This window comes from Tamandua tetradactyla, chromosome 12, assembly GCF_023851605.1.
Source record: "Tamandua tetradactyla isolate mTamTet1 chromosome 12, mTamTet1.pri, whole genome shotgun sequence".
NCBI lineage: Eukaryota > Metazoa > Chordata > Mammalia > Pilosa > Myrmecophagidae > Tamandua > Tamandua tetradactyla.
Window position 1 is genome coordinate 27,217,069 of NC_135338.1, and position 22,244 is coordinate 27,239,312.

The 22,244-nt window shown below is 51.4% G+C and overlaps 1 protein-coding gene across 1 annotated transcript in view; it reads left to right on the top strand.

Moving 5' to 3' along the window:
• Positions 1 to 19,630, top strand: part of GALNT16 (polypeptide N-acetylgalactosaminyltransferase 16) — a 112,397-nt gene extending 92,767 nt beyond the window's left edge. Inside the window, exons 9-15 of the mRNA XM_077122834.1 lie at positions 72 to 175; positions 4,729 to 4,855; positions 6,237 to 6,329; positions 7,697 to 7,780; positions 12,365 to 12,506; positions 13,236 to 13,358; positions 17,035 to 19,630. Of these exons, the coding sequence (XP_076978949.1) occupies positions 72 to 175; positions 4,729 to 4,855; positions 6,237 to 6,329; positions 7,697 to 7,780; positions 12,365 to 12,506; positions 13,236 to 13,358; positions 17,035 to 17,172 (811 nt within the window). The 3' untranslated portion in view covers positions 17,173 to 19,630. The remainder of the gene's footprint in view (positions 1 to 71; positions 176 to 4,728; positions 4,856 to 6,236; positions 6,330 to 7,696; positions 7,781 to 12,364; positions 12,507 to 13,235; positions 13,359 to 17,034) is intronic.
• Positions 19,631 to 22,244: the final 2,614 nt, after the last annotated feature.

Consider the following 22,244-nt stretch of genomic DNA (forward strand, 5'->3'; position numbering starts at 1 on the left):
GGGTCCCAGAGCCATCAAGTCTTTGGAATTCTCAAGCTCTTACACAGCCTCTTTCCTCTCCTTGCTCCCAGGACGCCTGTCATAGCTGGAGGCATCTTTGTGATCGACAAGTCCTGGTTTAACCACTTGGGAAAGTACGATGCCCAGATGGACATCTGGGGAGGAGAGAATTTTGGTAAGTTGGAAAATAATAATAATAATAATAATAATAATAAGTAACCCTGATTGAGCACTTTCTATGTGGGAGGGCCCATTCTGAGGACTTTACACATATTAATTCATTTAGTCCTCACTTCTACCCTATGAGGTGGGTACCTTTAATAGTTCCATTTTATAGATAAAGAAACAGGCACAGAGAGATTGAGTAATTTGTCCAGAGCCACACAGCAGCTAGTAAGCAAAGGGAGAACACCCAGACTATAACGTGGACTACAGCATAAACATACAGCAGGTTCTCTGCCCACATCTGCTCACAATCAGAAAGGCTGCAGGTGTGCAATAGAGGGTGAGGTTAGTGTAAGTGATGCAGGCGGATGGTTTAGATGTGGATCCTGGCTCTACAGCTCTTTGGCCCTGGACAGGTTGTAGCCTCTGAAAGCCTCAGTTTCCTCAGGAGGTTGTGATGAGTACTAGCTGAGACAATGAGCTAAAATACATAGCACAGTGCTGCTGTTATCATGAGGCCGCATGGAAGTCTCTAGACCCAGAAGGAAAGGGAGGCTGGCCCTCCCCTCCCTGAAGCAGCAGTGAAGGAGACAGAAGCTGGGCAAAATGTCTCAGTAAGGGACCTGGAGAAGGCCACTGCCTCCACCCCCATCCTACTTCTCTGCACACCTGCAACCCCATGGGATAGGGTTGGAGCCAGATTCCAGACTCCAGTATGTATGGGCTGAGTGGGAAGGTCACCTTTTTGAACCTCAGTTTCCATTTGTAAAATGGGAAGTGAAAAGCACCAGTCTCCAGGGGCTGTTGAGAGGTTCAGTTTAGATAGAGTGGGCTTATCAGTCAGGGTCTTGCAGGATATGGATGGTGCACACAAGGTGGGGAATGTGAGAAGAGTTCATTAACTCTGGACTATTCACCCAGTGAGGACAGAGTATAGGGAACCACAGGGGACGGTATAGTGCCAGATGGGGTGGGTAACACCCTGGGTCAGTGAGCTGCGTGGAGAGGACCCCAAAAAGGGACTGTGGCCCTTTGGCGTGTGCAGCCCTTATTCCCTATCCTCTTTGCTCTTTTGCTGGTGCCTCCTGCTGCTGAGTTTATCAAGCCCCCTGGAAGGAAGGTGGTGGTGGAGCCCATACTGGCAGCCAGACAGAGCAGGCTGGAGAAGGATGGGGAGTGACCCCAGGAGGTCACTTGGCCTGGCCAAGTACCCTCCGGGCAGTTTAAATACCAAGGCTTGTTTTTGCTCTTGCAATGGACACATTCCTTCTCGGAACCCTTTCCCACTGTTTCCGTTTTCGATCCTGGCCAGGTTCCTATGAGCCTGGTGATGCCTCATCCCATTTGACAGGTGGGAAAACCGAGGGTGGAGCCCACATTTCAGTTAGGTGATTCCCTGTCTTACAGGCGTATGTAGCTCCATCACCAGAACCACTTAAGTGTTGCGGGATGTTAGCAAAGTCAAATTCTGTGTTTCTGAGGAGATGTTGGAGTGTGGGCCTCTTTATCTTCTCTCTCTCTGATCGGGAAACACGCAAGCAGTGGGACTTAAAACAGGCACTATCCCAGCTCACTGCCAACCATGGTGGAAACAGGCATTGGATTTTCTCTTCTTTGTGACTCACCCTGGAAACGGTTTCCAGGCAGGCGTTTGGAGGAGCCGCCCTGGGGACTGAGGTGCAATGACCCTCTCGTGTGTTTGGGGCCTACGTGACCTCCTTTGTGTCCTGGGTCTCGGCTTGGAGGGAGCTTTGGCAACGCTGGTTTCCCATGAAGACTTTCAGGCTTGGGAAACTAGCCATAACTCCCTCACTGGATCCGGAGGCCTTTTTCTTTTAGGCTGAGACTGACTGAGAAACAAGTGAAAGATCAAACAGCTCGCTTCAAACCCTGCCTGAGGCAAAGGCTCAGCGGATGGGGAACTTGAAAGGTGAACTGTGGAGTGGTTCTGGTGAGGGTTTTGTTTCTTAGGAGAAATTCAAAGACACTTCTAGGCTCGCCTTGGTGCTCAGATGTTCAGCTGCTGAGACCAGTTTTCAGCCGAGAGACTCCTGCCGCTGGTGGGTTTGAGCCTTTCATTTCATTCCTTTGTTGAAGGAAGGGAGATGCCTAAACCGAGACTCGTTCCTATGTCCCTGGAGAGATCTAAACCCGGGGGCCCAGAGGCCGCCTTGAGCAGGGGTGACTAATGTGAACACCCTGAGATTCACGTTCAAGGTACTCTAAACACATTGTCAAGGGCAGTGCGACGGGGGCTCAGTGGCAGAATTCTCGCCTGCCGTGCCGGAGACCCAGGTTCGATTCCGGGTGCCTGCCCATGAAAAAACAAACAAACAAAAACATTGTCAGGTCACATCACTCCTCTACTTAAAATCCTTCAAGGAACTGTTAATAATAATAATAAAAAAAAAAGCTAGTGGAGGGGTTAGTTAGGAGGGAAGAGGTTTGTGGGAACTCTGTACTTTCTGCATGATTTTTCTGTAAAACTACAAGTTCTCTAATAAAAATAAAAATGTGGAGGTGGGGGGTGGGTACCCTTCAAGGGCTCCCATGTCACCCAGAGCAAAAGCCAAAGTCCTACTGCAGGCGACCAGGTCCCAGCACATGCCATTATATCTGCCCTTGTCCCCTATTTCTCTCACTTCCCTCAGGTACTCTGGCCACCCTGGCCTCCCTGCTGCCAGCCATGCTCTCTTACCACTGTGTCTCTGCTGTTGCAGGTCTCTGGAACGTGCTCCCTCTGAGGGCACATGTCTCCCTCCCCACCTCCTTCAGGTCTTAGCTCAAAAGTGCCTTTTCAGTGAAAACTGCCCTAATGAACCTATTTAAAATCAAAGTCCCCCCCCCCCCACACAACCCTACTACTCCACTGCCTGTCGTCAGCTCTCTACCACGCTTAATTGTTTTCCATTGCGATTAGCCCTATCTGATTTACTACATATTCTCATTTTCTTAGGTACTTATATTTCTTGTTCCTTATTTTAGTGATTCCTGTCTCCTCTCACTAGAGTGTAAGGGTTTCTAGAACAGTGTGCGACATAGAATAGGTGTCCAGTAAAAATTCGCTGGATATACTAAAGAATCTTTTTCAAACAGTGCAACTTGCTGGACAAAGTTGAACTTTACGTTGTAATTCTGCAACTGAGTATTTGGGTGAACTTGGAGAGGTTATTTAACATCTTTGAGCTTCGTGGGTCTCATCAAAACACATGAGGATAATAATACCGACTTATGGGTGATGTGAGAATTCAGCTCGACCTGGTATGTAATCACCCTGGCATACAGTTAAGTGCTCAGTAAATGGATGATGGTAATAGTGACTGCTACTGCTGTTGCTGTTTTTGATAATAATAATAATAGTTAATAATAGTGTGGAAAATATGGGCCAAGCGTGATGAAGTCACTTAACCAAAATTACGGTGTTAGTCTGATAGAGATGGAACCAGAATGCACTTCTTCTGTCCCCCGGGTCTGTCCCAGTTCTAACCTGCAGTTAGCTGCTGAGACCACCTGCAGAGCTCAGAACTAGAAGAGGGACAGAGCCTTGGCAGGTCGTGGGCAGATCTGGGGAAGCCCATTTGTAGACCCAGCCCTGTGTGTGGGTTCTGCTCTATGTTGAATATCCAGTCCTGGCTCCCAAACCACCTCTGGACACCTGTGATGCACCCACACTGGCCAAAGGGGGACATTAGTCCTGCCTCTTTTTCTCCCCCTGTTGCTAGTCACTGGAGGACCCTGACAAGTCTTGCCAGGGGAGGGCCCCCAGATCTGGCAAGGAACCATGAGTGTCCTTGGGGCTAGCAGAAAGGGCTAGGCTAGAACACATGACTGAAGTGGTCTTATAAAAAAAAAAAAACAAGGGTTATGGATTTTCAGTGCCCAACTATAGGTTAATATGAAAGAAAATAGGAAATCAAAAGAGATTATGTGAGGTTCAGCCAGCTGCCAAGGTGCCATCAGTGTGTAGGGAACAGGGGAACTTATGGTGTCCCCACCTGGGAAGCAGAATAGCCACTTCTTGGACCCTCTGATATCTCTGGGGGCCACAGGGATCTGAAAAGCTCTGTTAGCTCTCCCATCACCATCAACAGTTGCTTGTGTCAAGAAGGCCAGCAGGTGGCCTGGAAATGGAGGCTACCTGGGCCAAGAAAGAAGGTCTGGGCTGGCTGACAAGCAGATGTGTTCTTCCTTAGCTCGAACCTGGATGGGGCCTCCTGGCTGCAGGCTATGAGTGATGCAGCGATTTGGTTCAGTTCTCCATCTACTCACAGTCCTGGTGTTCCTTCAGAGCTTTTCTCCCTGCTCTCCTAGGGCTCAGGTGCAGGGAACGTGTGTGTGTGTGTGTGTGTGTGTGTGTGTGTGTGTGTGCATGTGATGGGATGCGTAGTCAGGGACGTGTGTAAGGAATGGGCGTACACCATTTAAACAGACCCAGGTTCTCTGACCTCAACATACACCTCCAATGAAATGTCAAAGAGAAGGGAAGCCAGCCCCTTCCCACGTCACTCGTGGGGACTTGCTGAGGCACCTCTTCCCACTACTGACGGCTGCCATCTCCTGCAGAGCTCTCCTTCAGGGTGTGGATGTGCGGTGGAAGCTTGGAGATTGTCCCCTGCAGCCGCGTGGGCCACGTCTTCAGGAAACGGCACCCCTACAACTTCCCTGAGGGCAATGCCCTCACCTACATCAGGTAGGACCTAGTAGAAAGGGCACTGAACTAAGAGCCAAGGCACTTTGGTTCTAGACCCCTGCTCTGTCAACCCCTCACCTTGTGATTTGGACGGCCGCTCGCCTCTCTGGGCCTCAGTTTCCCCATCTGCCCCCTCCCAGGGCTTACATTCTGAAACTTCAGATACTCAAGGATCATGAAGTTTGGAGTATTGTCTCCAGGTCTCTCTGGCCTTTGGGAAATCGACCTCACGACTGACTGTGTGCTGTCCTCCCCTTACTGAGCCCCATGTACTGGTCCTGAACACTAGTTGTCCCAACCCTGACTTGGTCAAGCATCTGCCGACCTGCGCCCCCAGCTACAGGGTGGGTGCACTTGGTCTCAAGGGGGAGTGGGCAAGGGCCCTGGCAGACCACCCCAAGACTTGCTTCTTGATGGGAATGGCAAGTAGGGAGCTGTCATCATCCCCTCCTCATAAAGATGACTCTTAACCTTGTCAGGCCCATGCTCATTTATGCGGAGTTTGGAGCAGCACTTTCCCAAGTCCAGCTAATTGAATGACTTACTGTTTTGTTTCGCTTGCCATGCCCAGTTTTACTGTTTTTATAATTATAAAAGTAATACATTGCCACTGTAAACATTCAAACAGTACAGACATATGTTACATATATATATATGTTATATATATGTGCATTCTGTGTGTGTGTGTGTATATATATATATATATGTTATATTATTTTACTCTTCATGTTATATAGGGAGAAAAAAGTAGAAGTCCCTTTTTACCCAATTTTACTCCTCTGAATCCCGCTCGTCTCCCTAGAAGTAACTACTGTTAATAGACTTCTGTCTATTATTTCAGGTGTTCTAATACATTTTAATATATATTTTTTACACATGTAGAGAAAGAGACAGACAGAGACACCATAGGTTTATGCTTTGTTTTTTATATAAATGGGGTCATGCTGGATGTATTTTCTGCAGTGTGCTTTTCCTCCACTCAATACAAAATTAGCGGCACCCTTCCCTGTCGGCACATGCTAACCATGGCATGCTTTTTCCAGGCTGCCTAGAGCTGCATCGTGAGGGGGGTGTCTCCCACTGACAGGCACTTAGATTGCTGCCAATGTTTTATTAAACAAATATCTTTTTTGCCCACGTGCAGGTATTTTGGTAGAATAGATCCCTAGAAGAGAAGTGTCAAGGAATGTACATACATACAACGTTGACAGATATTGACCGATTGTCCTCCAAAAAGATTGCACCAGCTCATCCCACCCCAATCACTGCCACTTCGTATGCACTCCAGAGACCCTTGCTGCCTTATACTTCACAGAGCTCGTCTTGATCCTAACCCTGTCACCTCCCTGGTGACCTTTTCTGTCCTCTCCTCTCCTTTTAGGAACACCAAGCGCACTGCAGAGGTATGGATGGACGAATACAAGCAATACTACTATGAGGCCCGGCCCTCGGCCATCGGGAAGGCATTTGGCAGGTGGGCCCCTCCAGCTCCTCTGTTCACCTCCTTCCACCCATGTTAGCACCAGCTTAGCAAAACAAAAAATGGTGCGTAGGCCAGGGAAGCACTCCCAGTCTCCTTGGGAACTGTGCTCCCGCTGTGATGGCTCTTCTTGGACCCAGTAGAGTATGCAATGCCAAGACGAGGCCCTGGTCCTCTGGGAGCATGTAGCCTCGTGGCGAGAAAGAACTAGAGAAAGCTCCCTTAGGAAAACACTTGCCCCTCCACAAGCTGCCTGCAGGGAAGGGGGCATCTGTGGAAGTGCTTAGGGAGGGGCTGTCACAGAAGACACTTGGGGCTTGCCAGCACTCTCTGTTGTTCAAAAATCTGACTGCCTGTTTTCCTGTCGTGCTGTGCCTACAGTCTGGTTAAGCATTTTCAAAATGCACATGGGTTGCAAAGTCAATTTAGTGGGTTGTGAACGGAATTTTAAAAGAGAGAGAGAGAAAGAGATTAGATTAGTAAAGAACAGAATAGAAAAGACAGAGTTATTGCAATTCAGGTAAGTATTGTGGTGTGAGACCCTCGCGTTGTACATGCGAGCGCGGGTCTCTGTATGTGTGTGGTGTGTACTAGATCACACATCAGACACATTCATTTCTCACTTGAGACTGTGGTAAAAAAAAAGTGGAAAACATCATTGGTGTTAAATAGAGATATCTATTTGCATCTCTTAAAGTATAAAAAAGTTAGGTCACCGAATGTTTCTTACAATGGGGAACTAACATGTACTGATGACCTACCCTGTGCCAAGCCCAGGGCTAGGCACTTTGTACCCCTTCATTCATGGGGTTCTCACAAAAACTCAGGAAGTCTGTGGTTCCCAGTTGGCTGGAGCAGAAACCAAGGCCCAGAGAACGGTGATGCAGGTCAGTGGCCATTACCGTCAGCGTGGAAGAGGAAGGCAAGGAGGCCGGACGCATCTGGGTGGGTCCCGGGGACACATCAGATTGTTCCTCCTTGCGGGAATTCCCGAAAGACGCTAACGTTTGCTGTCCGACCTGCGCTCTTTCTGCTAGAGTGGAACGTAGGGAAGAAAACGTCCCGTTTATTACGGCTCTGCTCTGTATGAAAAGAAAGACCAGACGGGTGATGGAATGCTAAGTGAGGTCTCAGGGAGCGGGAAGCCGAGAGTGTATCAAGAGTCAGTCCCGTGGGCTGGGTTTATTCTGAAAAGTGAGCTCTGAGCAGGAGCTCGAGGAGCGGGGTGGGCGGGGCGGGGAGAGCGGGGCTGAGTTCGCGGCTCAGAGGCCGGACAGGGCAGAGCTCCTGGTCCTTGGCCGCCCAGCCACCTGCCGGGGTGCGCCCGGGGCTGCTCCCCGCTGAGCCGGGCCCTCTTTCAGCGTGGCCACGCGCATCGAGCAGAGGAAGAAGATGAACTGCAAGTCTTTCCGCTGGTACCTGGAGAACGTGTACCCTGAGCTCACGTGAGTGCAGCCGCGGTCGCGGGTGGGGGCTGGGCCTGGGGGGGCCCCCACCCTCCATCTCCTCGCCCCAGGAGGAGCCTAGATAAGGAGGGGTAGGCACGTGGTGTTTGAACAGACTAGGCCTTAGAGCTAGAAGCGGACATTGCTCCTTGAGGAAAGCAGGCCCGCCATAGGTAGCAAAGGTCACTGAATTATTTATCGCTTTTCACCCTGTTCTCTCCCTCCTGGGAATGCATCCTTAGGAAATAAAGCAACCAAAGCAAAAAGCAGTCGGTGAGTAGATACTTATTGTTTGTGAGAAACAAACAAGCCAACGAGAAGCAACTAAGTATAGGGGCTGGGTTTAGGGAGCCACAAACATGGATTTAAACAAATTTCATGCGTCCATTAATATCATGATCTTAGAGACCGTGAAAAAACACAGGGAAGCGTTTGCTCCGACAAATAAGGAAGCAAAATACAAGCGGTGCGTACAGTAGGGCTGCAGCTACATATAAATATATGTGTGCACTAAAGAGAACTGTGGGTGAAAAGCAATAGTGGCTAGCAGCGGGGCAGAGAGGATTCTTTTTCCTTAGGTCAAAATCCTTTCCAAGGTCTTGAGTGATCTGTACACCTCATTTCCTCACATCCTTCAGGTCATGACTCGAATGTCCCCTTCTCAGGGTCACCTTCCCTGAACACCTTAAATCGGCAGCCCTGTGCCCCTCCCCATCTTCTCCACTTTATTTTTCTCTATAGCCCTTACCATAATAGCATACTACGTATTTGGCCAATTGATTTTGTTGCCCGTCTCCCCCACTTGACTGGCAGCTCCGTGAGGGGAGAGGCTTTCACCTGCTTTCTTCCCTGCTGCAGCCCCAGCCTCTGAAACGGTGCCTGTCACAAGACAGGCAGGCGCTCAAATGGCCTCTCTGACATCAGCATCCTGCTGCCGCCACGGTTACCTTGAGGCACTGAGGTTGTGCCACCATGGCCAGCTTTCTCCCGAGGATGCTGCTAGGGCTTTCCGGGACACTCCTCTTTCAGAGTTACCCTCAGAGCCCGCGTATCCTTGGAGGGAGCAAACCTCTGTCCTTGGAGGGCAGAGATGATTTTTGGAGAACAGCCATAGGTATGTTGCAGCCAAGGCCGGGGAATAAACCCTGGGTCCTGAATACAGCGTGGCTCTAAAGCGACAAGACTAAACTGACCCTGGTAGCAGTTTCCAAGGAATTCCCTCTGCTGGTGTGAGCAGCGGCAGCATCCTTAGGAGAAAGTTGGCAGCCTGAATAGCCCCAGCTCCTCCAGCTGTAGCTGTGAAGGCAGGAACGTTAAATTTTTAACAATGTAATAAATAGACAACTTCCCGAAGCCACTACTTTTAAGGCGACAGTGCTCATTCAGATGTGTCATTGTCTGAGACACTGAGGGAAAAAAGAATCATTTCCTCCCATTCGTACAACGTTTGGAATGTAGACTGCTTAGGGGCTGGAGCTGGGAAGGGGTGGGGAGCGCGTGGGAGGTGCTGGGGAGGCCTAGGAAGGTACCCCCCACCCACCCGTACCTCCCTCCTACCCACCGGGCTGAGCAATGCCTGAGGGCCCATAGGAAGAAGTATTTTATAACTCTCAGAAACACGGACCAGTCGCAGGAGAGTGGATGAAAACAGCTATGTTAAATGAGGCGCGTAAGTCACCTTCTGTTTGTGGTGTCACTGTGCCACGTTGGTTTTTTTTTTTTTTTTGGCAAGATGGAAAACCCATGCTTCAGTCTTATCAAGATTCTCAACCCCAGCCAACTCAGTCACGTTCTGCCTCTGTTCTCAGGGCGAAGGACCAGGAGTAGATCAGGGTTTTGGTTGGAAAGGATGTCTGTGGGTGCAGATGATATCAGCTTTCCTCCAAACCGAGATCTAATAGCTGCCCACACTTATAAGTGAACAGGGAGAAGACTATTTGGGGGGCTGAAGGAAGAGGCCTTGGCTGCGATCTCGCCACGGCCCTAACCCCCCTCCGGGTTGGAGCTGTGCAGCTGGCTTCAGCAACTGCTAAGTTATTGCTTTCCACGGGACTGCCAGGGACATATTACTGGTGGTGCATCGCACAACCACAGCACATCTGGGAGGATAATAGTCACACAGCAGACACTCTTAATTACAGCATTTCCTGGTAGATGGCGATAAACTTCTAAGAAAACCAGTATATTATGACCATTTTCTAACAGGTGGAAGTAAGGTGTCTCAAGGAAGAGGCACCAATCATATTTCTACAAAGGTATTGTCAGGGCTAATGGCCGATGTACCTGGAGGAGATCTGTTGAGTGGGAAGTGGGTGCAGACCCAGGAGGGCTACTTACAAACAGGACAGCTAAGCCCAGTCCAGCAGGGCTTCTGGGGGAGGGTTCCCAGCTGCTCCTGCGCTGTGACTGCACAGTCACAGAGCTGCATCTGGTCTTGAGTTGCTGCCCGAGCTCAAGTTTGCTCTGTAAGCAACAGTGGTCAGTGTTGGGGCTACTAACCATTGCCACACTTGGACAGCACCCATCTCTCCTCTGGAAGCTGACCAGCTGGTCTGCTCATAGGTATTCAGGGGTAGGGAGAGAAATAAGAGGGGAGGGGCCTGGAACAACCCTAGACCCCTTGCCATATTCTCCCAGAGCACAGTTCTCAAAGAGGCCGCAGCAGGCAAGGAACTTGTCTCAATAGGGAGGAGAGGTATAACAAATAGCCCCTGGATGAAGCAGAGAGGGTGGAGCCATCGCTCCCCAATACCCTTGCAACTAGTAGGAGCTGCAAACTCAAATGCTTACCATGATCAGACAGGTGATATAAATTTAAAAGTAGTCAAGTATGAGACAATAGGGAGTTGTGGGGACTGTGGCAAACTGGGATGCCAAAGCCCCACCCAGAGGGAGCAGCGGCTCCTGACTACAATAGATCAATGATGGGCTGGTATGCAGACTCAATGGCACCTCTTCTTCCTAGTTTTCCAAAAAGAAGCTGGAAATTCAGATGTTTCTGTGAAATTTCCGATTTTGTTTTGTATTGTCAACTAATTGAAAGCAACATCCACCGCACAGTGTAGATCAGACCAAAATGTATCAGGGAGTAGATCCAGCTTGGGGGCCAATGGTTGGAACCTCAGCTGTAGGGCTGCGTGACCACGTGCAGGGTCTGGAGGAGGCACGCGTTGCTGCCAGGAGTGCGGGAGAGAAGGAAGGTGTCTCCCCGAGGCCGCAGGGGAGCAGATTGGTTCTGGGGCTCCATGAACTTCTAGCCAGCCCTGCGGGAGGAGCCCTGGTGTGAAATCCTGCAGGATGTTCACATCTAAGAAAGAACACCAGAAACTGTCTGAGGGCCCACCAGCCCCAGACACTACCCCCAGCAGTTAGCAGGAGGCAGGTGAGATGAGGCACGTGGTCAAACGCTAACCCCTCCTGGCTTCCCATTACCCCATGGTGGAGCTGCAGTCCAAACATACATATAACCTTCTAAACCCAAGGACCTAAACTTGTGTCTGCTGGAGTTAACCATATCCTTAGATTTATCACCCACGTGGTAAGATGGCGTTTATGTCATTGTGTGTGTTTAAGCTTATTTTCCTGTGCATATAAAATACTTTAATAAAATCATGTGGCATATTTTGAAACATGCCTGTTTTACCTAATAGTATGGTGTGAACACTTTTCCACATTGTTAGCTATCCTTTCACGGGGTCGTTTTTAATGGCTGCAGGGTTTTCCATCCTATTTACTTAGCCCATGTCCTATTGTTGGATAGCAAGGAATTTCCAATGTTTTCAATAAAAAACCACATTGAGGTAAGCATCTTTTAAGCTAAATCTCTGCACAAATCTATAATTATTGCCCTAGGATAATAAACACTGAGATGTGGGATGGTTTGATCAAGGTGTGCACATTTTTAAGGCCTTTGGTACATAGTACCGCATTACCCTCCACAAAAGTTGGGCCAATTTATGGTTTCGCTGGCAGGATATGAGAACAGTGAGAAGATGAATTCCACAACTATTGCCAACACAGGGATTATCACTTTTTAAAAATCTTTAAACACGCACATACACATTACATGGCAAATAGATATATAAATGCATATCGCAAACAACGGTAACTCTCACTTAATTTGTTTTTCCTTGATCATTAGTGAGATGAATCCATTTTCATATTAATGCATTTTAAATTTGCCTCTACAAAGTGAGTCTTTTCTTGTCATTTTGAGATTGGTTATGGAGCCCATGTTTAGGCCTCGACCCACCCCCCCCCACCCCCCAGGCTTTCTTTCCTCTTTCTGCACTGAGGAGCCCTGTACTTCTGGCCTGAACTCTCTCCCGCTAGGACCCTCTGCTTCTCTGGCCTTGGCCTCCAGAGCAGTCCCTGGGGCTCCTGTAGGCCCAGTCTTCCCAGAAGATGGAAATTCAGACTTTTCCTGAAACATCTGCTTCTGCTCCGTCACCCTCCCCTGCTCACCTCCCCCTGCTGGCCAGGCCTGCTCCGGAGCGCCTCTGCCCATAGGGACCTTGGTGCCCAGAGTGTGGGTCAGCCCCCGGGTAGGCAGAACCCAAGCCTGACACCTGCCTTTTCTCTCAGTGTCCCGGAGAAGGAAGTGCTCCCTGGCATCATTAAGCAGGGCGTTAACTGCTTAGAATCCCAGGGCCAGGACACGGCCAGGGACTTCCTACTTGGAATGGGGATCTGCAGAGGGTCAGCCAAGAACCCGCCCGCACCCCAGGTAAGTTGCCCAAGATCTCTAGGTCCAGACCGGGGCTGGGAGAAGAGCAGATCCATTGACCAGGAGGGGGTGATGGTTTCCCTCTGCTCATTCTCATCCTCTCTCTGTGTATTTCCTCCACAAACCCACTTCCCAGGGTCCTGCAAACTGGACCCTCACACTCTGCTCCTCGAGTTGGCTCCTGCCACACTCCCATCCCCTTTCCAACCTGTCACACAGTCGCCTTCTGTGCACCACACGCTTTCTCCATGCAGAGGAAGAAATGGTGCCCATGCGTTCTCTCCTGGGATACGGGTGATCAGCTTGTACTGCTGTGTGTGTGCACTCGTGTGCAGGCATGTACACATACGTGTGCAGCATATGTGTGTCCGTGCACCCAGATCTAAACTAGAGCAGATCATGGAGCCCCCAGCCTGGTCCAGTTCCCTGGCTGCCTGGTCCTGCATCCTGCCTTTCTCCCCCATTCCCCCCCATCCCTTTCTGCTTCCTTGATTGCCCTCTGGCCAGCTCCAGCTCAACTCCCCCTCCCACACATACCCACAATATTTTATTATGAAAAATTTCAAACATAGGAAAAAGGTGAAAGAATTGCATGGCAATTACCCATGTACCCACCCCTAGCTTCTATCATCGTTAGCAGGGACATTTGCTTTATCACATGTCTGCCCGTTTAACCATCTGTGGCCGATCCTACTGTTTATCCTGGCCTTTCTGGTCCCCGTCTTGCAGGAGTGGCTGTTCAGTGACCACCTCATCCAGCAGCAGGGGAAGTGCCTGTTTTCCACCTCCACCTCCACCACCCCCGGGGCCCGGGTCATGCTGCAGGTGTGCAACCCGAGGGAAGGCAGGCAGGTAAGACTTCCAGCTCTGGGAGGCTGCAGCCCCAGCCTCTGGGGACAGGACCGCCGCAGTTCCAGAGGGCTAGGCAGTGAGCACGGCAGCCCCTGAAGGGGAGCCCCAGGTTGAGACATATAGGCCCAGAGAAGTCCTCCAGGGAGAGGATCTGGCTCCCTAAGCCAACCCCCAAGTCGAGACTATTATTTTACTGATGAGGAAATACTTCTTCAGGTGCGTATTTGTTCAGTGTTTGTCTCCATGTGCGCCATGTGGTCAGGGAGGATTTGTCGTAATGGCTGAATCCCTAGCTCCTGACAACTACTACAACAAAAGTGTTAGCTTTTACCAGGAGCTGTGCTGGGAGTTTTCTTAGATTGTCTCATCTGACCCTCCCAGCAACCCAGTGGCGTGGTCCTGTTACTATCCCCATTTGATAAGTGAATCCCCTGGGCTCACTGAATTTAAGAAATACATGTCTGATTACGTACCTGGTAAGTGGAGGAGTTAGAATTCAGACCCAGGTCAGTATGTGTGGCTCCTGAGCCCATGATCTGCACCTAGCACATAGTAGATGCTTAATAAGTATTTCATGACTGTCTGACTGACCAGGGAAACTGAGATACAGAGATGGTGATTTCTACACTCTCATGGCCCACCTCACCTGAACACTGCCTTTTCCATTTGTCAAACACTCACCCATACTGTCTCCTTTGGTCCTGGGAGATGGGTCAAGCCTACCTGGTGAGGATGAGACTGACGGTTTCTAAGAGTTGAAGGCACTTATTCAGGGCTCAGAGCAAGCCAGTGCAGCAACGGGGAGCCCAGGCTCCAGAGTCAGCCCAGCTGCCTTCTGTGCTGCTCCCTTCCTGGCTGGGAGGGCTACACACCACCCTGCCCCCACAGGAATGGGACGTGAAGGCAGGGGCTGAACCAGGCTTTCCTCTGTCTGTGCCTTCTTCGTAGCCCCCCCTATGCCTGATCCTGGCCAGCCTGTGGTCGGTGCGTGGAGTGAGGGGATGTCTAGCTCTCTGATTAAGCCTGCAGGGATTTCCTCCCACCCTGGTTTGCCTGGGTCAGCGCTTTCTTCAGAGGTGACTGGCAGTTTGCTATTCCATTTTGGAAAAGCAGCCAGATTCTCCCCCTCTGTGTGTGTATGCATGTGTGTGTAAGAGAGAGATGATGGCCATGCCCAGCCTGCTGGACCCTCTGGACCACTTCTGAAATATTGTCTGATTGGGAGCCTGGTGCTGGTCCTCCATCCCCTGGGCTGTCCATCCCCTGCAATGGGACCAGTGATCACAGTCTCCCCTTCACCTAGAGAACTGACCTCTCTGAGAGTAAAGCCTCAAGCTCAGCCTCACCCCTTCTTATAGAGGCCAGAGCTGGGGAGTAGCTCCCAGGGCAGCCTCAACTCGAATATATTGGGGCTGAAGCATCCATTTTCCACTTTGCCCTGACCCAGCCTGCGGGGCTTGCAGGGATTTTCCTAGGCCCTATTCTTTCTGTTCCTACAAGTCCTGCCAGACCCCCACAACCCTCTAGGGCAGCTTTGCCCCTTCTCCTCCCAGGAGGACAGGATGAGTAGATCTCCAACCGCCTGAGGCCTTCTAGAATCTGGGCCTCCCTTCTTGGTGCCTCTTTGGCCCATTTCCGTGGCCAGTTGGGTTTCACGTGTCCAAGAAGCTCTTGTGAACTAGAGCAGGTGTGCTGGAACCAGCAGGTCCCAGTTTGCTCCTTTCCCCACCTCTCTGAACCTCCTCACTTATAAAATAAGGGCTCCCTCCCCTGCCTACCTTGCAAGGAATATGCAGGAACTGAAAGAATTTGTGAAGATGGGAAGTGATAACGTTACTCTGGCCAGGCCCAGAATTGAGTGGCTCCAAGGTTGTACCTGCTGACACTGGTGGGGCATCCTTCAATTTGGGGAATACCTCCTGACAACTGGGGTGACTTATTTATTCATTCATTCACCCTAAAACTAACATGTAGTGGGGGCCTGCCTTGTGCCAGACAGTGGGTGGCTCATGTTGGCAACAAGGATGATAGAAGGACGTGGTTCTAGACCCCAAGGAACGTAACAGTCGAGTTAGGGAGGAAGAGGTATAAGCCAGCCATTTTACTTACTGAAGCAGCACTAAGCATGGTGTTATGGAGCCCCGAGAAGGGTCCTGCACCACACAGCCCTTGTGGTCAACAAGACCTCCCAGGCAGGAGATGAAGGGGATGGCTGCACTCATCCCAGGTGGCAGTGCTTGCAGGTCAACATCAGGGACTAGAAGAGTCAAGAGCAAGAAGAGTCTCTAGCTGCCAAGGCTCTTTCCCACCCCTTCCCCCTGCCCTTTATGCCATGGACTCCTCTCTGCAAGGGGCCCCATGGGCCCAGAGAAGCTGGCTCTCTTCCACCCTCATCCCCACACACACACCCGTCAATGGCTGTGTGCACCTTCCAAGTTGGTTCCCTTCTCCAGCTCACCCCATGGCCTGGCAGCCCTCACCTTGACCCTGAGGCTGGTTCAACTCATCTCTCTTCCCTTAGTTGCTCCTATAAGAGCACGGATCCCTCCTGCACCCAGAGCCCTCTAGGCTCAGTCCTTGTGGTTTCAAGTACCTCCCACCTTTTGGAGAAGAGAGGATAGGTGGATGTAGGAAGAGGGAAGATGGTGGCATTAGAGGGAAATAGGAGAGAAACCAGAAATAGACCCATCTCACTTTTTATTCTTCCCTGAGCCTTGGAATCGTCCCCTAAGTGTTCGACAACATTTCATCCTCCTTCCAGGCATTTCCAAAATGTTCTACAGAAGCAATTCTTCTCCCTCTTGTCAAACCTGGGGTGGGGTAGGGGAGGCCCCAGGAGGTGAAGGGGCTGATCCAGGAGCCCCTGCATGTCTCTGTAATAGGGCGCCTCAGGTTCCCCACCATCCCCTGGCCTCACTCTTCATCTCTGCAAAGCCAAATCCCGCTTAAGGGTGTCAGTCAGTGGCCTCAGGATTAAGGCCAGATCAGAAGCTGCAGAGAGGAGTCTTGTTTGAAGAAGTAAGAGATTCATTTAGGCCAGGACTCACAGACTCAAATGCCTACAGGGCGCTGGTGAGTGAACCCCCTGCGGACGTGCAGGTGGGACCAGGAGGAACTAGGGAAATTGTGGAACATGAGCCTCACCTAAGTCCGGGGCATCTGCCCGGCCCACCAAGCCAACGTCACGTGGGAAACAGGCCCACTGTTTAATGAAAACTAGAAATACAGAGTTTTACATGGCCACAAAGTTCATTTTTAAATAAGAAATGTGCAAGGCCAAACGAAATTTATCTCCGAATTGGACTTAGCTCCTGGGCCTCTGCTTCGTCTCCTCTAGTTAGACAGCAACTTCATGCAAACTACAAAAGCAAATGGTACGGAAGAGCACCATTGGGAGGGGTGAGCACATGTGTGTGCGTGCATGTGTGTGTGCGTGCATGTGTGTGTGTGTTTGTGTGTGTGTGTGTGTCTGGGGGCAGCTCTCACTGTTCTGAGCCAGTGGTACTGGAGATTTCAGAGCTTCTTCTATAAAGGACACACCGTCCGTTTAAATGAGGGCATTGTGTCCTAGATGTACCACAAGACCATTGACACACCCATGAAATGGAGGTGTAAGCACTGTGATTATTTTTAATCCTTGTTTTCCCCCTCACCCATCCCTCCCCTCTGCCCCCAGAAATGGAAGCGGAAAGGCTCTTTCATCCAGCATGCATTCAGCGGCCTCTGCCTGGAGATGCAGCCCACCCAGCTGGTGACCAACAAGTGCCAGGCTGACACCCCGGCCCAGCAGTGGCAGTTGCTGCCACACACATGATGGTAGCTCAGGGCCTCCCGGACCTTTTGCATGAGACTTTGGGACTGGAAGGGGGTTAGGGTGGGGGAGTGTAAAGCGGGCTGTTTCCATCTCCTCACATTTCTGCCAGAATCATCAGCAAACACCCCTGCCACAACACCCGTTTCTCCAAAGCTTGTACTGGGGAGGGCGTGGGGTGGGGGACACACCCTCATGCCTGCTCTGCCATCCCGGCCTTGGCCTGGGAGAGGAGATGGTCGGGTTGCTGGGCTGTTTGTATGCCGGGGTGGAGACTGGGCAGGTGTCCCCTGGCCCTTTGTCCTCTCCCTTGCCCTCCTTGGGGCCCAGACCATGGTTTGGGGGCCCCTCCCCTTGTTGGCTGGGGAGACCGAGGACAGAGGCCCACCCAGGGCCCAGTTGAGCCATGGGGCCTGCCTGTGGAATGGGCACGGGAGGAGAAAGTGGGCAATTGAAAGCTGGGAAGAAGGGAGGAGAGGGGCAGCCTGCAGAGGCAGGGAAAGAACAGAAAGGAGGGGAGACTCAGTGACCCATTGGACAGACGCCAAGCCCAGGTTGGCTGGGGGAGGGGCGGGATCCTGGGGCCAAAGGATGGGTAATCTGTGGATGAGCAGCAAAGCACTAAGGAGCACGTCTCTTCCCTTTGAGGTAGTTTCCCGTATTTTGCCAGCCTGAGGGTCTGAGCCCAGTGCTCTACCTCCAGTTCTGCTGCTGTGAGTCCCCAGATTCTTTGCAAGAAGGCAGCAGAGGGCTTTCAGGAGACACCGTTTGTTAAACAGACCCCGCGTCTGTTTGGCCATGTGTTAGGCTGAGACCTCTGCCCTGGGCCTTAAAGACCAGCCGGAGCCTGTCCCACCTGCCTGGGCCCCCGTGAGGCTCCCTTAAGGATGGGCAGCCTCCTCGCACCACAGACCAGCCCCCTCCGCATTCTTATGTTTCAACCCCTGCCTGCTCAAAGGTCATTGCCTCTGTATATATAGCATCGCAGTGTTGGGGCGGCCAGTGAAAATGGGGTCTCCTTTCTGGAGGAGGAACATCACCAAAGTCATTAGAGGGGTCTCGGCTAAACCTGTTTCTCACCACCCCCCCCCCACTCCCAACACACAAACACGCACACACAGACATACACACACACACACACACACACCGCAGGAGTGAATCCCTTGAAGGGTCAGCTATGGCCGTGGGCTGAGAGGCTGGCTAGTGGCTCCTGCTTGTATAGAGGACTCCCAGGACCTTCTCACATCCACTGGGACTCTTTTCCCCCTATCCTATGACCTTGTCTTAGAACTGCTTCTGCTGCTCCCCATTCCCCTTTGCCCTCCCACTGCTCACTGACCCAGGCTGTGTGATCTCGGGTGAAAGACTGTTGGTACCAAGGCCTCTGGGGTCCCCCCTCAAAAGCAAACCAGCCTGGCCTGACAGACCTAGTCCCAGGAGCCTCCAGTCTTTCACTGACTGGTGATCCGCAGACCCCAAGGAAGTTCATAGATTCCAGACGATCTAGAACTCTCCTGAAATTGTCCCTCCAAATATTGCCTGTGTGTGCATGTGTGCATTTTCCTGGGGAGAGGGTCTGTGTCTGTGCTTCTTAAAAAGAGTTTCCCGATCCCCAAAGGGTTCTGAACCTCTGCTCTGGATTGGAGCCACCCACCACCCACCTATGCTTCCATCTCCTTCCTTTGTGAGCCCAAACCACCTTCCTCCTGCTCTCTCCACATGGTCCTTGGAGCCAGAGCGAAGTTTCCTTGGTTGGCAGGACCCACCCTGGAGGGTGCTCCACCACTCTCCTCACCTCCCGACTCTCACCAGCATTGGTGCCCCTGCACCCTCCCCACCCAAGCTCACCGATGTGTGGTCCTCTGCCCTCATTCCTACTTCTCCTGTCCTGCCTTGTGAGGTTTTCTCCACCTCCATCTCTGTTGTTGTGTGTCTACCTCGGCGGGCAGCCTCCTGGACCTCAGATGCCCCTGTCTGCTTAGGAAACTTCCTGCCACAGCTTAGGATGGAACTGGACAAGGGTGACGGCCTCTACCTAGAAGGTGAAGTGAAAGGCCTGGGCCTGGGGGATGCAGGCTCCTCTTGTTCCATGGAAGAGGACTGCTGCTCGGGGAGCCTTTGGAGAGTCCCTGCCTCGTGTCCTGTGGTCAGGCAGCCTCTGCCCTTACCAGCTGTCCTTTGCAGGGACTTGGCCCTATTGTGTTCTGCTTTTCCTCTTCTTGACAAAAGCATGTGCCACTAGCGGTCCTCAAGGACTTTGTCTTTATGGAACACACCCCTGGAATAAAACCACTTCTCACACTCTCTGTGCACCGGTGCCTTCCTTTCGGACTCCAGAACCAAGCCCTTCAGAACCACCCTTCTCTGCCTGGGAGGGGACAACAGGGCCTCCATTCTGTAAAAGTGAAACTGAACATTCCCAAGTCTGACCTGCTCCTGTCTCTCTTGTCTTCTTCCTCCTCAGCCCACATGCTCTGTGGGTCCCCGGGGACTTCTGGGCAATGGGCTGGGTGTTCTGGGGGAAGCCAGCAAGTGGCCCTGCCACCAGACCGGGGCAGGCTGGCACCAGCTCCTGTCCAGCTGAGCCAAGGCTCCTGTTGCTTCATCACAGGACCCTACTTGGGGCTTAGGAATGGGAAACAAAGGGGCATCTCCATTGCTCTACCACCACCCTTGCCTCTTCCGTCCCTCTCTCCTTCCCTGGGAACCAGCCCTGGCCCCTCTGCGTTTCTGCTAACTCTTCCTCCGGATGCCCCCACCACTCTGTGTCACGCATCTCTATTCAGATTCCCCTATCACACAAGAAGGCGGTGGTGGAATTCAGGTGGGCCAGCCAATCTTGGGGGGATAAACAGCAAAAGAATTCCAGGAAGAGTCCTACCAACCCAGCCTTACTGTATCTGGTAGCAGATGCTCTGCCTAATGTTTCTATGGAAACCAGTGGAAAACCCTCACCATTTCTGTGATCGGAAGCCGAACCTACGCAAGTAAAAATAAATACTGTTTCTGTACACATACAAACTACATCCTGCAGGCCAGGGATGACTAAGCCTCTCCCGAACCTAGCCAGTCCCACCCCCGCCACCACCTTCACTCAGAGCCGCCCATCCCTGATTCCCCAGAAATTCTGACCCCCCAAGCTGGAGGCACCTTGAGCAAAGCCCTGCCTGGTGGCAGTTCTGAGCACACAGCTTGGCTATGGAGCCCTGCGTGGTTTGGGCTGCGGAGGCAGGTTATTGCAGAAGGCCCTGGCTGGAGTCCGCCTGCTGTCCGTCGGCCCTCTGGGAACGCAGCCCTCTACCCGCTGCCTTCTTGAGCCTTCCTCCTGATCAGGCTGGGCCAGCTTCCACTCTCAGTCCGTTTTCTCTCCCAGCCTTGAAGGAAGGCTGGTACTGGCTTCTCCTGGGTCATTTTCTCATTCTTGCTCACCTCCAAACCTCCTCCAGAGGTTCATTTTCTCCTGCCCCGCTTCCTTCTGGGTCTAAGGCTTTTGGCCTTTAGCCAGCTCCTGGAGGAATCAGCAGAAGCCCTCGGGCTGGCCATTAACCACCAACCTCGCATAACTCAGCCCAAAGCTGGGATGACAGCGCCAGGACAGCCTTCTGCTTACCCAGCAGGGAGGGGCCCTTGGACACTGGACCTCTGTGTCTTGGCTTCAGTTTTCCCAAAGACTTTCTCCCCCGCCCTTTCGGCAGGGGTCTCCCCATTTGCTGCTAGAGAAAATGACCCAGACAACATCATGGTCCTCTCTGGGGTCTGGCACCCCAAAATGCAACGAGGAACGCTTTCCAGCGTGGGAAGAGGGATGTAGCTTTCTCCTCCAGGAAAACAGGGGAGGAGAGCTGTGGCCAAGTCCCTCACGTCCAGTGTTTAGTGCCTGATGGTGTTCTCAATGTGTGTTTGGTATTTCTGTGTGTCCCTTGTGATGGGTCATCCGGGAGGAGGAAGGGGCACAAGTTAGTTGCTCACATCTCAAAAAGTGCCTACTGCCAGGGACACAGCAAACTCAGGACAGTCACTGGCCTGGCAGCCGGGCTGTCTGAGCAGCCAAGCTGGATGGAGGCTCTGAACCATCTGAGGACAATCCCCTCCTGTTGATCTCCACCCCTTGGAGTGCAGGGAAGAGTGCTCTAGGAGTGGGTACCCTGGAGACCTGCTAGTTGGGCCATCCCTGCTTTGCCACCTGCTTGTCATGTGACCTTGAATAAGTTATTTCATCTCACAGCCCTGGTTTCCTCATCTGGGAAAGGAGGGTACTCATAGCCCTAAAGGGTTTTATGAGGACTGATTTGATAATAATTACAAAGCCCTTTCTAAATGCTTAGTAAGTGTGTATTAGTACTATTATTAATAACATTTTCTAAGTGTCTGCTGCGTGCCAGGCACTTTGCTAAGGACGATGACACAAATGTAAATAAGACAGGAACGGGCCCCTACCCTCAAGGGACCTACACAGTAGCAGGGGAGAAAGACGGATAAACAGGTGTTCTAGTTTGCTAGCTGCCGGAATGCAATATACCAGAAACAGAATGGCTTTTAAAAAGGGGAATTTAATCAGTTGCTAGTTAACAGTTCTAAGGCCGAGAAAATGTCCCAATTAAAACAAGTCTATAGAAATGTCCAATAAAAGGCATCCATCCAGGGAAAGATACCTTGGTTCAAAAAGGCCAATGAAGTTCAGGGTTTCTCTCTCAAGTGGAAAGGCATGTGGTGAATACAGTCAGGGTTCCTTTCTCATCTGGAAGGGCACATGGCGAACAGTCATCTGCCAGCTTTCTCTCCTGGCTTTTGGTTTCATGAAGCTCCCTGGGAGCCATTTTCCTTCTTCATCTCCAAAGGTCGCTGGCTCATGGACTCTCTGCTTCGTGGTGCTGCAGCATTCTCTGCTCTCTCTGAATCTCTTTTTATTCTCCAAAATGTTTCCGCTTTTATAGGACTCCAGAAACTTATCAAGACCCACCCAAATGGGTGGAGACATGTCGTCACCTAATCCAGCTTAACACCCACTCTTGATTAAAGCATATCTCCAGGGGGATGATCTGATTACAGTTTCGAACATACAGTATTGAGTAAGG